Here is a 21,687-nt window from a genome sequence, read left to right as displayed (position 1 = left end):
GCACCGTCTGGAAGTCTAAACTGACCATTCCTATATCGTAACTTGAGTCACTGTTTGGGTTCTTAGACATCACTGGGACAGTCCTAGACAGCTGGAGAAGACACTCAGTCAAGAGATGGAGAACACGCTGTGTGATGCTGAGATGAGGAGGATCCAGCAATATGAGGTGGATGTGACTCCTGATACAGCACACTGTGAACTCATCCGGTCTGATGATGGAAAACAAGTGAGTCATGGAGATGTGAAGGAAGAATCTCCCAGACAACACAGAGAGATTCTCTTTCAAACGCTGTGTCTTAGGAAAACAAAGCTTCTCAGGAAGGTTTTACTATGAGGTTCAGGTTGGAGGGAAGACTGGGTGGAGTTTAGGAGTGGCCAGAGAGTCCATTAACAGGAATAGACCCATCTATCTGAGACCCAACGATGGTTACTGGACTATAATGAATGGAAATGAGTACGAGGCTTGTGTTAGTCCTGACCCTCCTGTCCTTCTCCCTGTAAGAGAGGTCCAGAAAGTGGGAGTGTTTGTGGACTATGAGGAGGGTCTGGTCTCCTTTTATGATGTGGAAACCAGAGTTCATCTCTACTCTTTCACTGACTGCACCTTCACTGAGAAACTCTTTCCATTCTTCAGTCCACATCTTAATTATGGTGTCAGAAACTCTACTCCTCTGATCATCTCTCCTGTCAATCACACTGATTGACAGGATTAATCCTTACATTTAAATAGAATGTGTAAATGCACAGTATAATTGTAACAAACCTGCTTATCTGCAGCAGTTGGGGCTTCCGTGCCTTGCTTAAGGCACCTGATTCGAATGCTATCAATGCATTGAATGGGGAAATAGGCGAGTGTATTAGACCTTTGAATGGGCGAAATAAGCGACCTACTTACCTACCCACGATTTATCAGACCATTCATTGGGTGTTATCAAGACATACTGACCTACCAACTGACATGACTTAATAGTTCAGTTTAGGTTTCGCTTTTGGTTTCGGACCATGACGGAGGCGCGCAGTCACAGGCGAACTGTCACCCCGTGAAGGACCACCGAGGGAGCTAAGGCGACCGAGTTGCCGTCCTGAACGGTGTGACGTTCGCCTGTGCCTACTCAGCGCCGTTCGAGTTATGTACCGATAGGCACAGAATCGTAAATATTGTTGTGGGGACTGCTCCGCCTCCAAGTAGGTCAGTAGCTCCTGAATGAATGGTCTGATAAATCGCGGGTAGGTAGTAGGTCGCCTATTTCGCCCATTCAAAGGTATATCATTTTTTTCTTTTACCAAATTAGGTAGAAATGGTGTCATGAGTCATGTGACAATGAGCATCAAACAGGGTTCTAATTGGATTCATACATTTGTGGGCGGGCTGGGACCTATTTCCTATCCACGAACACAACAGCCAATCAACAATCATATATAGAGCACACCTCCAAAAAGCAGATTTCTATGTTTTTATAGGCGTTTCTGCGGGCTTTGTATAACGTAGTGGTTCTACAAACACATCAGTGCATGCAGTGCAGGTGGTTTCAGAGAATTACTTCTGTCTGTTTGAGTTTAAACTAAACTGAAAGTCAAGCTGCAGACTGCTTACAAACTGAAAGTCAAGCTCACAATTAAGTCTCGCAGAGCCAGCCAATTTGATATCTCTGCCTAGGCAGAGATCTCTGGAAGTCTGGCTATGTGAGACTAGCTCAGAATAGACCAATAAGGATAGAAAAGCACATTACATATGTTCCAGGAACTCTGTGTGAGTAATGATGCATGATGTGAAGAAATGCAACGAGTGTCATGCTTTATGGCGGTAAATGTTTATTTAAAGTTCTTCACGCCTCCCAGTACTAAACACCACACAGTATAGTTGGCAAGCTTCTAATCCTACGTCCTCTGGGCTAAGATAGTGTAACACAACACCTTAATGTGTCAAAAAACAACTCAATAATATTAACTTCTTACAATAATATGGTACAAGAACAAACCATACAATGCTTAACTTATATTAGTAACCGTTACCATTACCAACTCAAAATAGTACAGGAAAAAACAAAAGAAACATGGTAGCAAAAATGTTCAAAAGGACGCATGGATATTCACACAAATGTAATTATGTATATACAACACCAAGGTCTGAATAATCTGTATAAATTAACGTAACACAGTGACATTCTGGTAGGCTTAGATAAAACGTAGGAATGTTATTGAAACGTTACTGTACTATGAAAGAAATGGAAGAGAAAACAAAGCCATTAAAATTCGCCCACGTCACTCCTCTTGTCTCGGAACTTGTTCCTAGCCTTGGTCCGCGCCTTGAACGCTGCAGAGTTGTAAAGATGCTGCGAGGGCAGGAGAGACAACAGAGAGAGAGAAAAAAAAATACTAGTCAGTATTTTTGTCAGTCACCTAACGATCAGTCACACTATACAAATCCACACTGGGAATACGTGTCGATAAAAAAAATTGCAGACAATGAAAACATCCCAAACTAGAAAAAGTGCTCCTCGGAGCACAGGTCTCCGCCAGGTTATTGTGGCCTCCTGGTGGCGCTATAATAGGCCAATGTGAAAAGGGTGCCATTTATTCTTAGGCCTTTCACGGCAATCGGACCTTGCATTCATGATTTGAGGCATTTTGTTCCAAAAGTGTGTTTTGCTAAATTAGACCTGCTGGTGGCGCTATAACAGGCCAATGTGAAAAGGCTGGCATTTCTTCCTCGGCCTAATGGGAATTTGCGTGTGAAATTGCACGGAAAGCGCAAGCTGCGTTCATGATTTGAGGCATTTTGTTCAAAACGGACAATCCTGCAAATTTTGGAAGCCAACCTTACTTAGCCAATGAGGATGGAATATGGACAATCGGACAGATCCGTGTTGATCACATGACTATAGAGATACTGTGTACCTATTTGCATGACGTTTGGATAAAACCTGTAGGAGTAAAAGGGTTTTGCACAAATCGGCCTCCTGGTGGCGCTATAACAGGCCCATGTGAAAAAAGAAATTTGGGGCAGAGGTTCTGAATTGGCATCCAGGGAGTGTGCGTGCACAGTTTCACAGCGACCGGGCCAACGGTGCCTGAGATTAGCTGTTCACAGACAGATGGACGGACAGACAAACGGACGGACGGACAGGGGGTAAAACATACTCTCTCGCCATGCCTTTCGGCCTGGCGGAGACAACAATGCAATTTCTGCCAAATAAGAAGCTCCCTTTGGCACAAAACCCCTTAAAAAAAACAGATAAATACTCAATAGACAACTTTATCCCTCGAGTATTATCCACTTGCAACCCTAGCATCCCTATTCTGGGGGGAACATTTGCTGAAAATAGCCGATCTACACGCTCAAAATGTCGCAGACGCGTGAGCTTGTAGATGGCCTATTTTCAGTGAAGATATTTGATGTTGAGGGGAAGAAAAAAAAAGCGGTGCTTGAAATGGCTAGACATTTTCTGTGCAGAGGAACTGGAGGTGAGGACGCACCCTTTCAAAGCGAGAGATCTTCATGGCTTTCAGTGTGGCCGAGTCGACCAGCATCGGTGGTCCCAGCTCAAACACATCTCTGATGAACTCATTGGCCTGGGGGAGGTGGAAGGAGGGGAAAGTACACAAGGGTTGTCACAATCATGAAATACATTTTCTTTCATTGTCAAACAAATAATTGCGATTAACAATTTAATTGTGTTTTTGGTATTGAACATTGGGGAATGTATAAATACAAATTACATTTATTTTACAGCGCTTTGTAAACAAAAATTGCACAGGGCTGACATGACAAATAACTTCAATATACAAAAACTTACTGACAATGAGGGTGCCAATATAATAAACCGATGGTGGCCAAAATTGGCCGTAGTTAATTTTACACTTCAAATACAAAAAGGGGAAATAGCCGATCTGCAAACTCACACCATGAGCTTGTAGATCAGATAGTCATTTTTGAAAATATTTGCAAATTCATTTATCAACAGATGAATTTTGACGATTAAGCAAAGTAAGCGCGATTATCTCAAATAATTGCCATCAGGCGATCATGGTACGATATGACATTTCTGCCAGGTGAACAGAGCCTGCTGTACCTGTAGGTGATAGTTCATCCCGGCGCCCACAAATTCTCTGAAGGCATCGTAGGTTCTCTTCCTGACCCAGCTGTCGATGGCCATGCGCTCCGTCCCAAAACGAATCGTCTCTGACTGGAACTGACCTTCCTGTGGGTACATTACAGATACATCAGAGGGAGGCTAAGAAAATAAATCAAAAGTCTCAATGTTTCTGGGTATCGGTATGGCCGAAATATCGATAATTATTGGACTTTTTTGATGACATTGGTATCGCAGTTATGCAGCCAATGTGTCCCGATTTCAACAACATTGAACATGTCATCCCCCAAAATAGCAAATCTACAAGCACACAATTCGCATTGTGAGCTTATAGATCAGCTATATTTGAAAGATGTTGAATATAGGGAGTATTTTTTCAAAGCATTTGTAGTCATTGTTTTGCTTGTAAGTTCAATATTCTCAATTAGTAACTTTAATCAAACAAAATATCGGCCAAATCACTGGTAATCTGGTCTCCAAAAATCAGGATGGCACGCAAAAATCTGGCATTGGTCGGGCTGCGATGAATATCAGGGAAATTCAACTCGACTCTAAATGACGTTCACTCAAGACAAGTGTGCCGATTAGCACTTTTCCACTGCCATAGCTTTGATACATGCTGTACAGTTCCTGAAGCAATTTACATTTTAATCACGTTTGGCAGACGGCAGACGCTCTTCTCCCAAGTGACTTTAATTGAGTCTGACAGAAGCATAAGCTTAACCTGCTCTTGTAAATTGCATTTCATACGTCTACGTCTATGATTCATATTTCTAGATTTCCTGCCACACTGCGCAGTATGTGTGTGTGAAACTGGAAGAGCGTTATTGTTATGTGCAAATACACAGGTCATAAGATTGATTGGGACACCAAGCACCGACCAATAATGAGTCACGCCATCCCGACCATAGAAAAAAGCAAAAATCATTCAGCGTTCCCACTAATGCTAGAGAAATAGAGGGGTTAACCACTTTCAAACTGGCGTCCCGTGGGCCTGTTATTATAGAAGCAAACATTCAACAGAACGCAACACCTGAGCTTTTAGATCTGCCATTTTCACCATGCAGCATCATCATTTGAGAAGTATAAAATAGGGATTACCGACATGAACCCCATTCTGGGGCAAACACTCTGAAAGACACCTCAACACATTGTTATGCATTGGGAGCTTTTAGGTCGGCTATTTTGAAATGAGGGAGCCAAGGATAGAGCCCTGGGGGGGGGGCTCCAGTCAGCTAAATATATATATAGGGGTCAAGTGATTAATGTTGAAAATGTAAACGCTCACCTCCACGGCCTTAAGGACATCCCTGAACACAGACCGCTGCTTCCTCTTGTCAGTCTTGGCTCTGTGTTTGTTGCAGTCTGTAGCCAGTGCGGTCAGCTTGTCACACAGTGCGTCCCAGTCATTAAACTCAAATTCCTAGAGGAGGGGGGGGGGGCAGAGAAGAGAGACACCCTGATGACGATGACAGGAGTGAAGCGATTCCAAAGACAAAACGCTATTAGAAAAAGCAAGTCTTCCCCACCAAGGGGAGGAAGAGTTGCGCAGGTGTACAGATTTACCAACGGACAGAGAGAATGAGCGTTGAATTAATAACACTGCAAAGTCAAATGCACTATGAATTGTGGGGTTGTCCCCAACGATAAAGTCTACATGCTGAAACAGACAAAACATGTCGTCACTGGAATGTCGGGTGGAAAGGACACAAAGAATAGTATGTCCAAAACAGTAGTTTTTCAGGAAATTGAAAAAATTACTTATGTTCCAATAGATCCAATGTAGCAATTTAATCACAAGCGCTTATTAATATTTTTTTCAAGTATTTATAAAGACCCACAGATGGACTTAACTAGTTCCCTTGATAAATGTTACTCTTGCGTGGCACGCTTGTACAATTAAGTTGGGCATTCATTTAAAACAGCAAAAAAAAAAACATAAAAAGTTGAAACATGAAGATACACGGTTTCTGCCAGTTATATAGGACCTAATTTTCCAGATTTCATATCTTGACGTTTCAACGGTGCGACCGTCCGTGTGTGTTAACTCACAGGGTTCATGTCTCTGGCCAGTTCAAACAGCAGGGCGATGGTCTCTCCAGCGGCGATCCTCATGTTGACGTCGTCACTCTCCAGCAGGCCAGGCAGTTTGGACAGGTGTCTGCAAGACACACAAATACAAAAAATACTCCTGTAAGACAGTGGTTCTCAAAACTTTTTCAAGTCAAGGACCCTCAAATTGAAATGCATTTGCTCGCAGACCCCCACCTGAAAAGATACTGTGCTAGGGACCCCCCTTAGAACATTATTTTCAAGATTGAATAGGGTTTTAAGAGGTCAAATTTATTTTGATGCTCTCTCAACCAATTTAGCTGGGGACTCCCTGGAGCCCCCTCAAGGGCCTCCCAGACCCCACTTTGAGAGTCAGTGCTGTAAGAAATCCACGATTCAATCAAGCTTTCCACTCAGAATCAAATCACATTTTCCTCATTTCATTTAGTATACAGGAGTTATCAATACAAACACATTGCTGAAGCCATCTTTGGCCCACAAGTGTGTATACGGTCTCTGGCTTGAAACTCAAGTCTGTAAAGTCATTTTATGAACCATTCGAGGGGGCCGAGTTATGATACGCATACATAAGTATTCCGCGGCTGTGTTTGCTTATGCAAGATCGGGGTTAACAGAAGAGTACACATTTTGTGGCTAGAAAGCTTTAGTCAGTATTTCTTCGTCGTCTTTAGGGAAACCTTGGCGGTGGGCTACAGGCTGAGTACTTGTTTGTGCGCACACACACACACACACACACACACACAGTACTTAGCAGCTATACCAGTCAGCATTTTTTTATTTGTTGAGGATGTCTTTGGAGGGTCACCGACTTAGAAATGCTTAGCAATCTTCAAAAAGTCTGTAAAGGGTCACTTCGCCTGAATCCTATGTTTCTACTGTGAGGACACGTGAAAATCGGACAGAAAACGTATGCAGGCATAAAACGTGACACTAAAATGTGACATCCGACAGAGGGCAAAAACATTTTACATAGGCTGCCGTTGCCTTTAACCACTTAAGCCCCATTTTCAAAAACGTCTAGAAAATAGCCCATCTACAAGCTTCCAACGTATCACATGATTCATGGCGTTGTGAGATTTTAGATCTGCTATTTTCTGTGAGCAAAAACAGGAGGGGCCTAATGTAGAGAAAAAAAAGATAAGTCTGCGCATTGGCAATATGCTCCATGTTCTTTTGTTTATTGTCAATTTGACGTTTCAATCACATTGATCTTCACTATTCCTGAAGATCTATAACAATTAATAAGAAGTCTCGATTATTAGTTTAACCTACTAAAACCGGGAAAGCGTCTGTCATTTTAGATTTTTGCACTGGCTATTCGAAAATAGCAGATCTACAAGCTCACAGTGCGTCACTTCGTGCTGCAAGCTTGTACATCTGCTATTTTTGAAAAATCTTGAAAGTGTGAGAACTACTGATTAAGAAGGCATTTGCAGAATCGGCCTCAGGGTCTTAATGGGTTAATCGAAAAAGTGATCCATAGAATAAATCGGCAAGAAAATAATGGATAACTGCAGCCCTACGTGCGGCGGGCCTTACTTGTGGAGGATGTCTTTGAGCTGGCTGGCGGTGCAGATGGTGAGCAGCAGAGCCCAGGAGAGCAGAGCGTTGGTGTGGAGCTGGCTGGTCGGGGGGCTGACCGAGGGACGGGTACCGTCCGCCCTCACATAGGAGCGGGTGAACAGACTCTCAAAGCACTCCATGGTCCCGCACACGTCCTGGAGGAAAAAGTAGACATGGGATGATGTGACGGGAGTTTTAAATGCACACAGGTATGCCTGCTAAAATGATACACTATTTACCCAGCACTTTTCAAAGACAATTTACAAAGTGCTTCACACTTCAAACCAAAAAAAAATGTATAAAGATAATGTATATGCAATGCAGTCAAGAAATAGGAACATGGAAGAGACAATGAAAATAAAACCTAAGAGGCTTGTCTATTTGTCATAGCATAGAAATTGAAGGATGAAAGAAACGGACGGACGTAAAAATCTGTTTTTAAAAGAGGACACTGATGTAGCTCGTCTTATTTCATTCCACAAATGCTTGACATGTTCTGTAAAAAGGAATTTTAGAACGCCAATGTCAAACATTTATATTCTATTTAATTGTATTTCGACCGTAGAGTGGTCGCTTCACAGCAGGGGTCTTTTACCGGCTGTCATTCAACAACTGTTCCAAAGGCTATTTCTACTACACTGTTCTCCGTTTTGGCTGATCCAGATAATACCATTGATGTCCATAAGTGTAACAAGCCTGCATGTCTTAACATGGACGTTCTCAACTTAACCAGTCAGGATTACTGTACTGTCACTTGTTTAGCACATATCCTTTTATAGAATAGCATCTTGGGGTATAGGGGTGTCTATTCCGTTTGATCATGATCTTTCAATAAAACTTTTGTCAATCCTTCATCTTTTGGGATACATTTTTTCCATTATAGTTCTCCGACTACTTCCACCTAAATCTTCAGACTATGCTCAAGGTTTCTTGTGTGTCTTGGGGAAAAAGTTCTTAAAAGCATTGGAAGGGTGTCTGCACAGTCTTTCCTCCTCCCCCCCACTTCCATTTTTGGAAAAGACCAACGTTTCAAAGCACTGGGAAGATAGGGCAGTGAACTAAATACAAATGAATCAACTGAAAGACGTCTTCTGGCCTGAACAGCCACAATGAACATATTTCAGCGATATGGCCTTCCGTCTTCAACAGGTGCTGGCCATTTTCCCAGTTCTATAAAGACTGACGTTTCCCAGGGGTACCATTTACACTGTAAACGTTAAAGACCGGGCAAGGTACAAAGTCACGACCAATAATGCCAGCCACCGTCAAGCTGGCAAACATCATGGCAGGAGAAGAGTTGCCGTTTCATTCCCTTGAGTCCATGGAATATAAACAACAGATAGAACAGCGAGAGGAAAGGACAACAAACTTACCAAGACGTCGTCTTCTGCAACCAACGTGCACAGGCCCAGACTTGTGGCAACCTAGTACAAAAAACAAAAGATTTGTTTCAGTGTACTTTCTCTTGTATGGCATTCTTCTGCAGACCGGTCAAGTAGATGGGAAGTAGATGTCCACCAGCACAGTGCACCATAACTTTATTCTTTAATTTTTAGCGTATTTCTTTTCTATTCTACTAATGCTTTAATAACCATTTTGTATTGTATTCATATGTTCTTTAGTATGTCTAAATGTCCAATGTACTTATTGTGTAGTGTAAGTCAAAATGTCTTGCGTAAAGCTTTGAATTGCCTTCTTGCTTAAATGTGCTATAGACATTTACATGCCATGCCTTATGGTCGGTCCACAACAAAGATATTGTTTGAAAAATCGTTCCAAGTCAAGTGGACGGCAGAGTACCCCACTAACAACTATAACGACGACTGTGGTGATTGATATACCGTAATTTTCGCACTATAAGCCGCACCTGAATATAAGCCGCAGCAGCTAAATTGAATGATTTGTACATATATAAGCCGCACTGGACTATAAGCCAGCGGGTGTAAAATCCATAGATTTAGGAGGTCCCCTAGTGGCCGTTAGCTGTAAAAATCCATAGATAAGCCGCACCGTTATATAAGCCGCAGGGTCGAAAAATGGGAAAAAAGTCGCGGCTTATAGTCCGAAATTTACGGTAGTTATAATGCTTGGTGTGGACGGCCCAGAACATGCCATACACAAGGCAGCTATGTTCAACAGGACCTCCAGGAAGGCACGGTCAGAGAGCAGTAGACGTAGCTGCTCACCGTTTGTCTGGCTTGGATGTTAGCCGAGCTGTCTGCCAGGATGGTTTTGAAGAGCGGTTTGAGGCTCTTGAACACCTCCTCGCTCTCGATACCCGACCCCAGCTGGATGCACAGGAGACAGGCCAGAGAAGCTGCTGCACGTTGCTCCTCACCTTTACCTGTTGGTGGAAGGATAAAACTAAATTGCAGGACTACCATTTAGGTAGGATAGATGACAATTTGCTTACACAGTCCCATTTTATAATTAGCTGAGAATATTTGGCAGCCGCTAATTGACAGGTGTGATTAATTACCCCGCACAAATCGCAACACCCCCTCATTTAGTGAGTCCCATACGCCATGTGCTCATTGAAGGAAGTTCATTCATGTTCAGTGATGCCGCCAACGCGGCCCGTCGAGTGCAGAGAATACGGTCCCGTGTGAATCTTGCGGAAAAGGAGATATTTTACTAAATACATAATGGATATTATTAAACTAGATGCAGAGCTGACTCCAAGTCTCAGCGAATTAATTATTGGGTGAATACACACGCAGTGCTACAAATAAGAATGCCACCGAGAGGACCCCCCCTCCTTGGAAAAGCATGAGTGCTGTGTGTATATTAATATGTTTGTTTTTCTCCCTCTCATCTTCCAGACTAGTACACTGGTCTTTGGTTAAAAGCTGGGCTGGCCAACGCTACCTGCAGCCATAGTTAAAACCAGGCTAAAATCAATACGTTTTGAATTTCATCTTGAGAAATGTACAGCTAAGCATAAGCACAACAATGACAAATGCTGCGCAATCACCGTTTCTCCATACCGATATGCAATCAAATTGACGATTTACGATGCATCACAATGTCTCAGACACAGACGGAGGAAATCTGCATCTCACATGAACTACATACCAAAGTAGCAAGTACATATCCATCTGTAAAGGACTGACGTCAACATAAACAGCAAGGTCCTTTACGGTAATGACGTAACGCAGCTGTCTATCATATAACGTATTATTCTAAATCATCTTTAAATAATTTGTCTTGCATTATACAGTCTAGCCTGCAACTCGAAATCGATTTTTGCTCCAGAAGCTTTGAGAACCCCAAAAAAAGCTTTAAATGTCAACTCTACTACGTACCTTTCTTGAGGCAGCGCTCAATGCTGTCTGTGATGGTCATCCTCCTCTCGGTAATGAACTCGTACAGGATGCGCGTAGCCATGGCAGTCTTCAGTCCATCTAGCGCCCCCTGTCTGGTTTTAGCACTGGGGGGGAGGGGGAGAAGTAGAAAAATGCTCAATATTGCCATTGTAGTGTCACAGACAACAGGTTCTCCTTAACACATTGAGTGCCAATCGCGTAGATCTACACAAACCTATTTAAAGCCGCCACGTGCCAATCTCGTAGATCTACGCGAACCGCCGGTTCGCGTTGATTTCACCAAAAGTGCACTTTCGGAAATTTTTGATCCATTTCCGGTTCCGGTTTGACCACCGGAAACAGAATTATTTGGGATCCGGTTTTGCCGATCCCGTCGGCCCTCGTTCTAATGACGAAACTGAAACTCCATTTTCTCCTTGTAGTTTTTTCTCCTCGCATATCACTGTTTAACGTAAACCGTTCTAACTACAACAATGGAGCTCCGTTTGACACGTGGTTTTCACTGGTAGAATCAGTGAGAAGTCGGCGATGTTTACAAACAGTGCACAGCTCAATCTTAAGGATTTTAACAAGGTCTATGACGACGTGAAAAAAAAAAGAAAAAACAATAACACGTTGGCACTGGTGAGTACATTATGAGATTAACGTCTGGCATGGAATGTGTTAAAGAGAACCTGGTGGTGGTAAAATGGTTCAAATCACCATCTATAAGACCAAAATAACAGCTTGTACGTGCATAGAACTGATGCGTGACAGTGCACCGTCCCATCTCTCAGCATTTGCACAGTGACTCTAAACCTTTTCAATTTCAAGGACCCCTAAGTTTCATATGCATTAGGCCACAGATACTCATTTCATGCTAAATGGACCTTAAGGATCCATTTGATTACATTTGAGCCCCCTCAAGGACCCCTAGGGTCCCAGACCCCCCCCCCCCCCCCCGCCCATTGAGAGTGAGTTTTCTAGCCGTCACTGAAAAAAATACTGCACTATTTCCTAAGGCGATTCTTAAAAATGTTCTAAATCCTAACAGTTTTTGGAGAAAAAAGAAGAAAAAAATCGTGATTTTTCAAAAATAGCAGATCTACAAGATCTGCTATTTTTGAATAGCCAAAGAAATCTAAAGTGACACAGATGCGTTCCAGGTCTTTATGGGTGAAAGAAAACAACAACGTCCTCTAATTCAGTGGTTCCTCAAATTTGAGGGACACTAACTTGTGAAAATAGCTGAACTACAAGCTCAAAATGCTTGTGAGCACGGGACAGGGATATTATACGTGGGACCCATAAGAATGTGCCCGCGACCGAATAATGGGTTCCGACCCAGTGTTTGGGCAACAGTGCTCTAATTGGAAACAAAACGCTGAAATGGCTTATGGGACCATGAAATGTCACGTTCTTTTCCCCTACCCACACGGGAGACCAATTAGCCACCGTGTGACTGCCGTGTTACGACGCTGTATGTCAGCATAGGGCCGATAAGAACCTGGTCTTTTGTTGTTTGTTTTGGCTGCACGCCGTCACGGTGTTCCGATACGGACACATGACCACGTCCACAGGCCAGTGGAAAAGTCCCACCGTGCGCCGTCCCAGGCCAGTGGAAAAGTCCCACTGTGCCGTCCCATTGTGTTGCTGTCACAATGATAAAACTGTAGAAGGGAAATATGAAATATGAGCTCCAGCTCCAATCTATGAGACACGTGGGTATTGGATAATCCGGGCTCATACCAGGCTAAAATATAGGAGGCTGTCCAACGCGGAATTTCCTCAACGCTAAAATCAATTACACCAAATCAAAGTGACGTACACCCCCAACCCACCCAGCTACGAGTGTTAAATATTAAAAGGGATACATATGCATTATATTTCATTGATATTTGAAGACTAAAGGCTTCACACGCTTCAACTGACCACCAACACAGGCCACTGACTGACTGTAGACTGCTCTCCATGCAAGTACATGGCTTGAATACAGGACATGAATAGAACAGATGGATGGAATTACTGCAATAACATTCATATTTTCCATTAAGCGCACATCACTGACTATGTTTACCAGGGACACGGAAGGGCCAGGCGTTGGCGTTCTTACCGTGGAGTATGTAACAGTAAACAAAACCAACATACAGGGTATCTGCACATTTCTAAAGTGACAATAGAAAGACCTTTTTAAAATAAAATAATAAACCAATAATAAGACCATTACTACGTCAAAAGTAACCAACCAACTATAAATAATTGGCAAGCATAGTCAAATATCTAAAAACAAGAGGCTTTTTTTAAAAAACAGCATATCTACAAGCTCACAACGCCTCGAGCTTGTAGATATTAGGCTATTTTCACAATATTTATCTGTGGAACAGAGTCAAACTAATCAACTCCTACAATTCCAAGTGCTTGTCAGGGTGGAGGGTCAAATATGTTCAAAATATGTTCAAATTTGATTTTTTTGAGGGCGGGTCGCGGCCTGAAAAGATTGGGAACCCTTGTTGTATATGGATGTACTGCTTCGGATTACGATTTTTATTGACATTTTTTTTCCTCGATCTCATTAGCATTTGTCAAGTGATTTACTCTGGGGTCTACCTCTATAGCCTGTGTTGAGAGACAGCTAATCAATATCAGCTGATTTTTATGGAACCCTCGAGGTCAAACTCCAGCCTTACAGCAGCGAAGACAATAAATCAAATGCCATGATGTCATATTATAGCACACACTTGAGGGTACACAGTAAACGGGTTCATTTATCCATTTGTAACTCTACGGGTCCATTTCGTTATATTTGTACACTCTCAAGAGCTAAATCAACACTCTGGGTTTTACTGTGTAAATGTGTTTTTTTGGGTTCCGGACTTTATGTCCATATGAGACAATATCAGCAAACATTATGGTCTTATTCAACTCTTTTTAAAAAAAGGAGGGAAAAAAGGGGGTAATTTGAGTGTTACCTCTTATCCACCGTGCTGTCTATGAACCCCTTCAGCTTGTACTGGAAATCCTCCTGGGCCGTATCCTCAGCCGACTCCCCCCCTGAACACACACACACACACACATATGAGAAACCATCTCAAGCGGATAAACTACACAATATATTAAATGACTTCCTAGTCTCAAAAGCAGGGTAGGGAACCCCACGTGGAATTTATTGAAGGCCATCCCATCTTCTCTGCACAGCAACAGGGCAACTTGACCTTTGCTGCATTGAGGACAAGACATACAGATCCCCAAACAATGGACCTGACCATATTTAGTCTACATATACACACCTAAAAGCCCGCATATCAGGCACATGAGTACCGTTATATTATACAGTCTCCACACGTCGCCCTAATCTGAAAATGCAAACTAAAACTAAATGAAGATTAAAATGTCTGCTGTGAAAAATGGCACTATATCCAGGAATGTATTGAGCAGACTTTTAGTAGCCATATTCACACAGCACTAACCCAAACACTATACTGTAGAAAAATTGTTGTCTATGCCGTTATTTTTTTTGGTATTATGTATTGCGATTTAAGAAAAACTGTAATTACACAATTTCAGATATATGCAGCTTTCCACAGATCTAAAAAACTTTAAGCTCCATTTCCACGAGCTCCATCAGTCTAGCAATGATTAGTGTGCTTTTAGAGGGTTATATAAGGCAGTTCAGTATCCGGGGTGACTTCTTCCACAAAGTCATGAAAACAGTGAACCTTGCCAGTGTTCGTTTTCTATCAAGACGTAAACATGTTTCAGTACAGACTGGCCCGGCCCTTTGCTCTCCTTTGCAAATTGCAACGTCACTATTGCACAAGTGATCAATGCTGTAATGCCATTGTGCAGCCCTAACAGACAGACATGCACGTACACCGACACGTGTACACACCCACACTAGTTCAAACATAAGATTACACAGCATTTACCAACACGTGACCACAGGGCTGTCACAATCATGACATTTTTAGATTATTGTTGTACAAATAATAGCGATTAACAATTTAATTGTTTTTTTGTCATTGGAACATAAACCTTTGTTTTGCATTTTAGGCTTTTTAAACCAAACTTGCATGACAAATAACTAGATTTTATACAGATGAAGGAAATGATTCTGACAATTATGCAAAATAATGAATTGCCAATATCTCAAATAATACCTACACGTCGTGTACATATACACACACACACACACCTTCATCTGCCACACTTGCGTCACTGAAGCTGCCCGTATGGCTGAGGGTCTCGATGGAGGCATCCTCGTCACTGAAAGGCTGCACAGCTCCATGCGTCCCTGGAGAAAAACAAAACAATTCTTTTTCAAAACATTTCCAAAATAGCAGATCTACAAGCTCGCAAATTAGCTATTTTAGCCATGGCTGGGAGAGCAACTCATTGTGCATCTAATCCCCAGTGGTTCTATAAAAAAAGACCCCACTTAAAGGGATACTTCACTCTCGGGCCGGGGACACATTTAAAAAAAATATTAAAAATAAATGAAAAAAGTTATGGAAAATTCATGGCCCCCTCACGACACGCAGTGTCCTACTAATGTGTGAGGGGGCCATGAATTTTCCATAACTTTTTTCATTTATTTGTAATATTTTTTTTAAATGTGTCCCCGGCCCGAGAGTGAAGTATCCCTTTAACTGTGTAGAAATGGAAGGAAATTTGGTTCCATTAGTACACTACGAGTTACAGACCTGTAAGGGTCCATTTGCAACCACCTGAAGGAACACTGAGGGTCCCTGGACCCCACTTTGAGAACCACTGATCTAATCTAATCTTGAACTGCCAGGTAGCAATGTTGGAGACAGTGAAATTCTTGTACATGGACAGAACACTGACACCAACTTATTGGCGGTTACGGCCGTGAATAAATGTTTTAATTGGACGTGCCACAGATAAAAAATGATTTCATTCTAGTCAAATCAGTCTCCCACATTATGTGCTATACAGGAGGAGACGTAATATTTGTCAAGTTATATAACTAGTACCACCTGTGCCAACAGATCACGCAAGGTGAGATAGCTTATCTTTTCCTTGCTCTTTTTCCATGCGTTTCCTTGTCTGTACTTTCCACACTTCTAGGGAAACAAAATAACACTCTGTCCCTTCACCTGGGTCAAGGGCACCCCAGAGTCTTCTGCTGACATGTGTTAAAGAAAAGCACAATAACCCAGAGTTGGATGGACAACAGCCAACCTCCACCTGTACAGAAACCATGCAATTAAATAATTTAACTCCAAAACAGTGTACAAAATGGATACATTTCAACACCGAGGACGTGTAGTGCATTCCTTATTTTGGGGAATACTTTAAATTAGATATGTTGACGTTAAACGGCCCTACATGAGAAATTGCAACGAGAGGAATATGGTTCACACACAGCCGGGCCAAACAAGTCACAACATGGTTGAGCCATCATGTCACATCCTGAATTTCACACGGAAAAAGATACCAGATTGTTCTGCCAAAATGATGCAGAGCACTGCGACACTTCATGTTAGCCATCTTATTTGTCCGGTGCTTATTTGTTTTAGTTGTTGCTGGTAGCAAATTATGATTATACTAAATATGGAATGTTGTCAACTCTACTGACTGGAATGTGACGCTGAATCAGCTGAAAAAAGCTGCCATTATAAAATGCCAGGGTGATTTGACATGTGAATTGTTTTTTAACCAGTAAATGCCACTCAAGAGCAGTCAAGATTAACCAGACATTATAGTAGTCTAAATGCAGTGGTGGTACAAGTACAGTGTTTTAGTTAAGTAAGAGTATCAATACTGCAATGTAGAAAGTAGAAACACATAAAAGTATTCAAAATGTACTTGAGTAAAAGTTACAAAAGTATTGGTATCAAAATGTACTTAACCCACTAAGACCTGGAACACATCTGTGTCACTTTAGATGTCTTTGGCTATCGCGCTATGAGCTTGTAGATCTGCTATTTTTGAAAAATCGTGAAAAAAAAGAATAGCCTCAGGTCTTAAAGGGTTAAAGTACCAAAAAAAGTATACATTATGCAGAATGTCCCATTTCACAACTTTTCAAATGTATAAACATCCTTTGAAAATGTCAGAGCTTTGAAAATGGCAGATCTACAAGCTCTGTGCGTTGTGAGCTTGTAGATCTGCCATTTTCAAACGGCTGAGATGAATATAGGGCTGAAGTGGTTAATGTAGGTTTTGTTAATAATCCAAATCTACAAACTTAGGTTTTCAAATAATTGTAGTGGAGTAAAAGTAGATTTGCCTCTGAGATGTAGTGGAGTAGTAGTAAAAGTATACAAAACCGGAAATACTCCAGTATATAAAAAAAAAAAAAAAAAAAAAAAAGAAGTCTCGCTAGACAAGATTGAAATCTCGAGATTTCAATCTCGTCTAGCGAGACTTTCTTTTTTTTTTTGGGGGGGGGACAGTGTTCTGTCACTATGAACGTCAGATCTCACAAAAAAAAAAAAAAAGAAAAGCTATTAAAATATGTGATCTAACCTAAGGCCTATCCGCGCACCTTTTAAGCTGTGGCGGCTCAGGGGTGGAGTTATGAAATTTTTCTACTGTACCATTCATCCTAAGATATCATAACGTCATAGAAAAGGTAAGAAAACTTTAGTCCAAAATTCTCCTTTAAGCACAGTACTTGAGTAAACTTTCCACCACTGCCTAAATGTAGAATACCTCCCCTCCTATCTGACGACGTCAAAGCCTTTTTTTTTATCTTCACCCTTGTACATGTGGCTAATTGATAGATGGGTTGTCATGCGGTTGGAATGTTGCAGCATGTTGTTGACGTGGACTTCATCCTCCAAAACAACACAAACCAGCTGATCTCAGCCATCCATGTCAGCTTATTATAAGCGACCTTGGGCTTCTTTTTCTGTAAAGTTGCTTGTAAATACCGGTTAGTTGCAGTTATTTGGGCTTGCTTTGAAAGTGTACTTGCTTGTTTAGGCTTGTTTCACAATTGTTTTAAACCAGTCCAGAGGTTCTCAAATATTTTTGATATTTTGTGCCAGGGAGCATTTGTGTTAGAATGTTTCAAAAAATATGCCAAATTTTTATTTCAAGAGTTTTAGAAAATAGCAGATCTACAAGCTCACAACGTGAAGACGCGTTGTGAGCTTGTAGATCTACTATTTTCAAATAGCTGATGTATATCGATTTAAATTGCTTGTGTGGCCTGAAGTCGCTTCTTTTGGGCTTGTTTTCATGGACCTGGCTTATTTCGTTCAAAACAATCTGGCAACACTGATCTCAGATCAGAACCGGCCTGGCACCGCCTTACTTATCTGGCCTGAATAAGCATGGCGTCCTCAATTAACTGCTATTAACCCTTTGACAAACAACCAGACTCTCCCAGATTCACCGAACACACATTATGTACATCGAGACATTGTTCAAGTAGGATGACATCCTATATGGATGTTATACAACGAGATAGCCATCACTCGAGGCCGAGGCTATTCAGATCGGAAGAAAAGAAAACTGGTTATAATCATAGTTTTGTTATAATGGTTAACAGGAAGACTTGACCCAAAATACACTCGCCCCCATCTTTTTCTCGGGCCGCTTGCCCTCAGCGGTTCTTGTATTCGTGCACGTGCATTTGTTTTGACTGAGGATAAGGTTAGAATAAGTTGAGGTTTAGGCATAGTTTTACTGAGGTTAAGTTTAGGAATAAGGTTACGTTTAGGCATAGTTTACAGTTATTTTGACTGTACAATTTTTTATTTTCGTGTATATTTGTCGGTCATTAAATGTTTTGATGAATTGAGTACTAAGGACCCCAATGGACACAAGCCATAGTGCTTTCTTGGGTTTAAATACTCTTAACAGACCTTGTATTGAACTGTACTTCCCTGTGCTTGTCTTTGCAAACTTAATAAGTATTCAATCAATCACAGGTTACGTTCAGGAATAAGGTTAGGTTTGTTTAGGCGTAGTTTACTGAGGTTAGGTTTAGGAATAAGGTTAGGTTTAGACATAGTTTATTGAGGTTATGTTTAGGTATAGTTTACTGAGGTTACGTTTAGGAATAAGGTTAGGTTTAGACATAGTTTATTGAGGTTATGTTTAGGTATAGTTTACTGAGGTTACGTTTAGGAATAAGGTTAGGTTTGTTTAGGCAACGTTGTACAGAGGTTACGTTTAGGAATAAGGTTTGGTTTGTTTTAGACATAGTTAAAGGGTAAGACCACTTTGGTAGAGGTTTGGGTTGTGTAGTTACCTTGCCATGATGTAACTCCAAAGGTGGGCAAGAAATCAAAAATAATTGCTCCATTGATTAGAAATTGATAATTCAAAATATGCTCCTCATTGACTTACATTGTACGGTAAAACAGTTCTCAAAGTCAATCTTTTAGCACATAAATGAACCCAAACATAGCTGATTCAGACAATATAGAACATCATCAAACCCAGTACTGTTTTTTTTTTAAATACAAATGTCAACTTCCTGTTGATTTTACTATTTGAAGATCTGGATCCGGATCCGGTCCAGGTTTTCTACTTATTAAAAATGGCAAAATCAACAGGAAGTTGACATTTTTATTAAAAAAATAAACAGTACTGGGTTTAGTGATGTTCTATATTGTCTGAATCAACTTTGTTTGCGTTTGTTTATGTGCTAAAAGAGTGACTTTGAGAGCTGTTTTACCATACAATGTAAGTCAATGAGGAGCATATTTTGAATTATCAATTTCTAATCAATGGAGCAATTATTTTTGATTTCTTGCCCACCTTTGGAGTTACATCATGGCAAGGTAACTACACAACCCAAACCTCTACCAAAGTGGTCTTGCCCTTTAACTGAGGTTACGTTTAAGAATAAGCCTAAGGTTAGGTTTTTAGGCATGGTTTAGGTCGGTTACGTTTAGGAATAGCAGGTGGCGACCTCGGCGACTGTGTTTTGGGGCGAGCGTTTTGGTATTGAATGGCGCCATCCTGACATTACGCGCCACGTCTTCTTCAGCCGGTTTAATTATGTATATTGTAATCACTCAAAGCGAGCAGTTCACATTACCACGTTTATTCCAACAACAACTCAGCCGCAACGTCAAACCCCAGAGCACGTTAGCGTTAGCTTGCGGTCGTTTAGCGGTAGTTAACACTAGCGGACTACTTAACTTGCATCTAAACAAAATAATCGTCGTCACAACAAAAGGTTAAGTGTTCAAAACACACGGTGACAACAAGTCTATTGAATTCTTTGTCTTAATGTCACGGTAGCAGAGCCACCTGGGCTTTTCCTGGTCCATCACAGGCCTGAGCATCTGTAGTTCTTTAAACGACCACTTTCTGCGGGAGCCAATAGCCCCCCGGCAACACTCCAATGACTACAACTCCCAATATGATGCAAATGCCGACTCCAGCGTCTCTTAGGCCAAAACAACCCGGGTCGCCCGATGCAGCCACCTGGGGCTTTTTCTGGTCCATGAGATGACAGGCCTGACAGTTTTCCATCTGTAGTTCTTTAAACAACCACTTTGCATTCGAGCCAACGGCCCCGGCAACACTCAAATGACTACATTTCCCATGATGCAACGGGCTAACTTTCATCATCCAGGCCCAAAACAACCCGGGTTGCCTCGCCCCCGCTTTGCTTACCCCGGTTCTTCTTCTTAGATCTCGGCATTTTTTTTTTCTCCGTTGCAGAATTTCTTTAGATACGAAGCGTGTTGATCTCAAATCAGCCAATACACTCGCAGCCTTTATTGTATTGTCTCAGAAAGTGGAAATGTTCCCGCGGCACGGTGGACAGAAAGGAGTTGAAAGCGATCCTGGAAAAAGAGTGTGGCGCGAGACGATACATTTTCCCTCATCAAACAGGGCTGTGTTGCTGCGGCTGGGTTCTTATACTGACCGGCGTTGCCACGTTCTGTGAGAGAAACAAGCAACCAGGTCTAGGAAAACACGCCCAAAGGTAGGCCTGTCACAATTGTTACATAATCGTCCGTCCAATCGCAATTATTTGAGATAATCGTAATCATTTTTTGCATAATCGTACAAATAAAAAACGCGTTGAAAGCTTGCAGATCAGCTAAACTTTAAAAAAATATATATGTATATATTACATTAATAAATACGTCAGCAATAGAGCGTCGCAGTTCCCGCCCACTTCCTGTTTTTTTTGGTGCCGGAAGAAAAAACTCAATGCGTTTTTCCATTGACATTTCCAAAAATATTTATATCTATTAATTTAAGCCTCGAATCAAGCCATCATGAGAGGACATGAATCATGACCATAAAACGTTTTTTTTCTGTGATTTTTTTGTATTTTATATTTAATTATATGATATACTATATTTAATAAATACCCTTTGTTTTGCCGTTTTCAAAAAAAAAAATCACAGAAAAAAACGTTTTATGGTCATGATTCATGTCCTCTCATGATGGCTTGATTCGAGGCTTAAATTAATAGATATAAATATTTTTGGAAATGTCAATGGAAAAATGCATTGAGTTTTTTCTTCCGGCACCAAAAAAAACAGGAAGTGGGCGGGAACTGCGACGCTCTATATCTTTGTATATTTAAGTTATTTGTCATGTCCCCGGCACAAAACACTTTCCTGAAAATGTTTGAGAACCACTGGTTTAAATAATAACCTTTTTTTTTGGAAGCAAGCCTAAAAGCAAGTACACTTTGGAATTAA

At 41.4% G+C, this 21,687-nt stretch overlaps 1 protein-coding gene across 1 annotated transcript; it reads right to left on the bottom strand.

The window, feature by feature from the left end:
- Positions 1-1,789: 1,789 nt before the first annotated feature.
- ifrd1 (interferon-related developmental regulator 1) lies at positions 1,790-20,870 on the bottom strand. The gene is made up of 12 exons (XM_080421368.1): positions 20,642-20,870; positions 15,228-15,326; positions 14,005-14,086; positions 11,036-11,160; positions 9,917-10,074; positions 9,104-9,154; positions 7,707-7,885; positions 6,147-6,255; positions 5,383-5,517; positions 4,074-4,202; positions 3,478-3,573; positions 1,790-2,333 (listed from the first exon to the last, which is right to left on the bottom strand). Exons 1-12 carry the CDS (start codon positions 20,667-20,669, stop codon positions 2,247-2,249), a joined length of 1,278 nt encoding a protein of 425 aa, XP_080277494.1. The 5' UTR covers positions 20,670-20,870; the 3' UTR covers positions 1,790-2,246.
- Between the last annotated feature and the right edge of the window lie 817 nt (positions 20,871-21,687).

This window comes from Gymnoscopelus braueri, assembly GCF_963280865.1.
Source record: "Gymnoscopelus braueri genome assembly, chromosome: 23".
Classification (NCBI taxonomy): Eukaryota; Metazoa; Chordata; class Actinopteri; order Myctophiformes; family Myctophidae; genus Gymnoscopelus; species Gymnoscopelus braueri.
The sequence above is the reverse complement of the archived record's forward strand: the minus strand, read 5'-3'. Positions and strand labels throughout refer to the sequence as shown.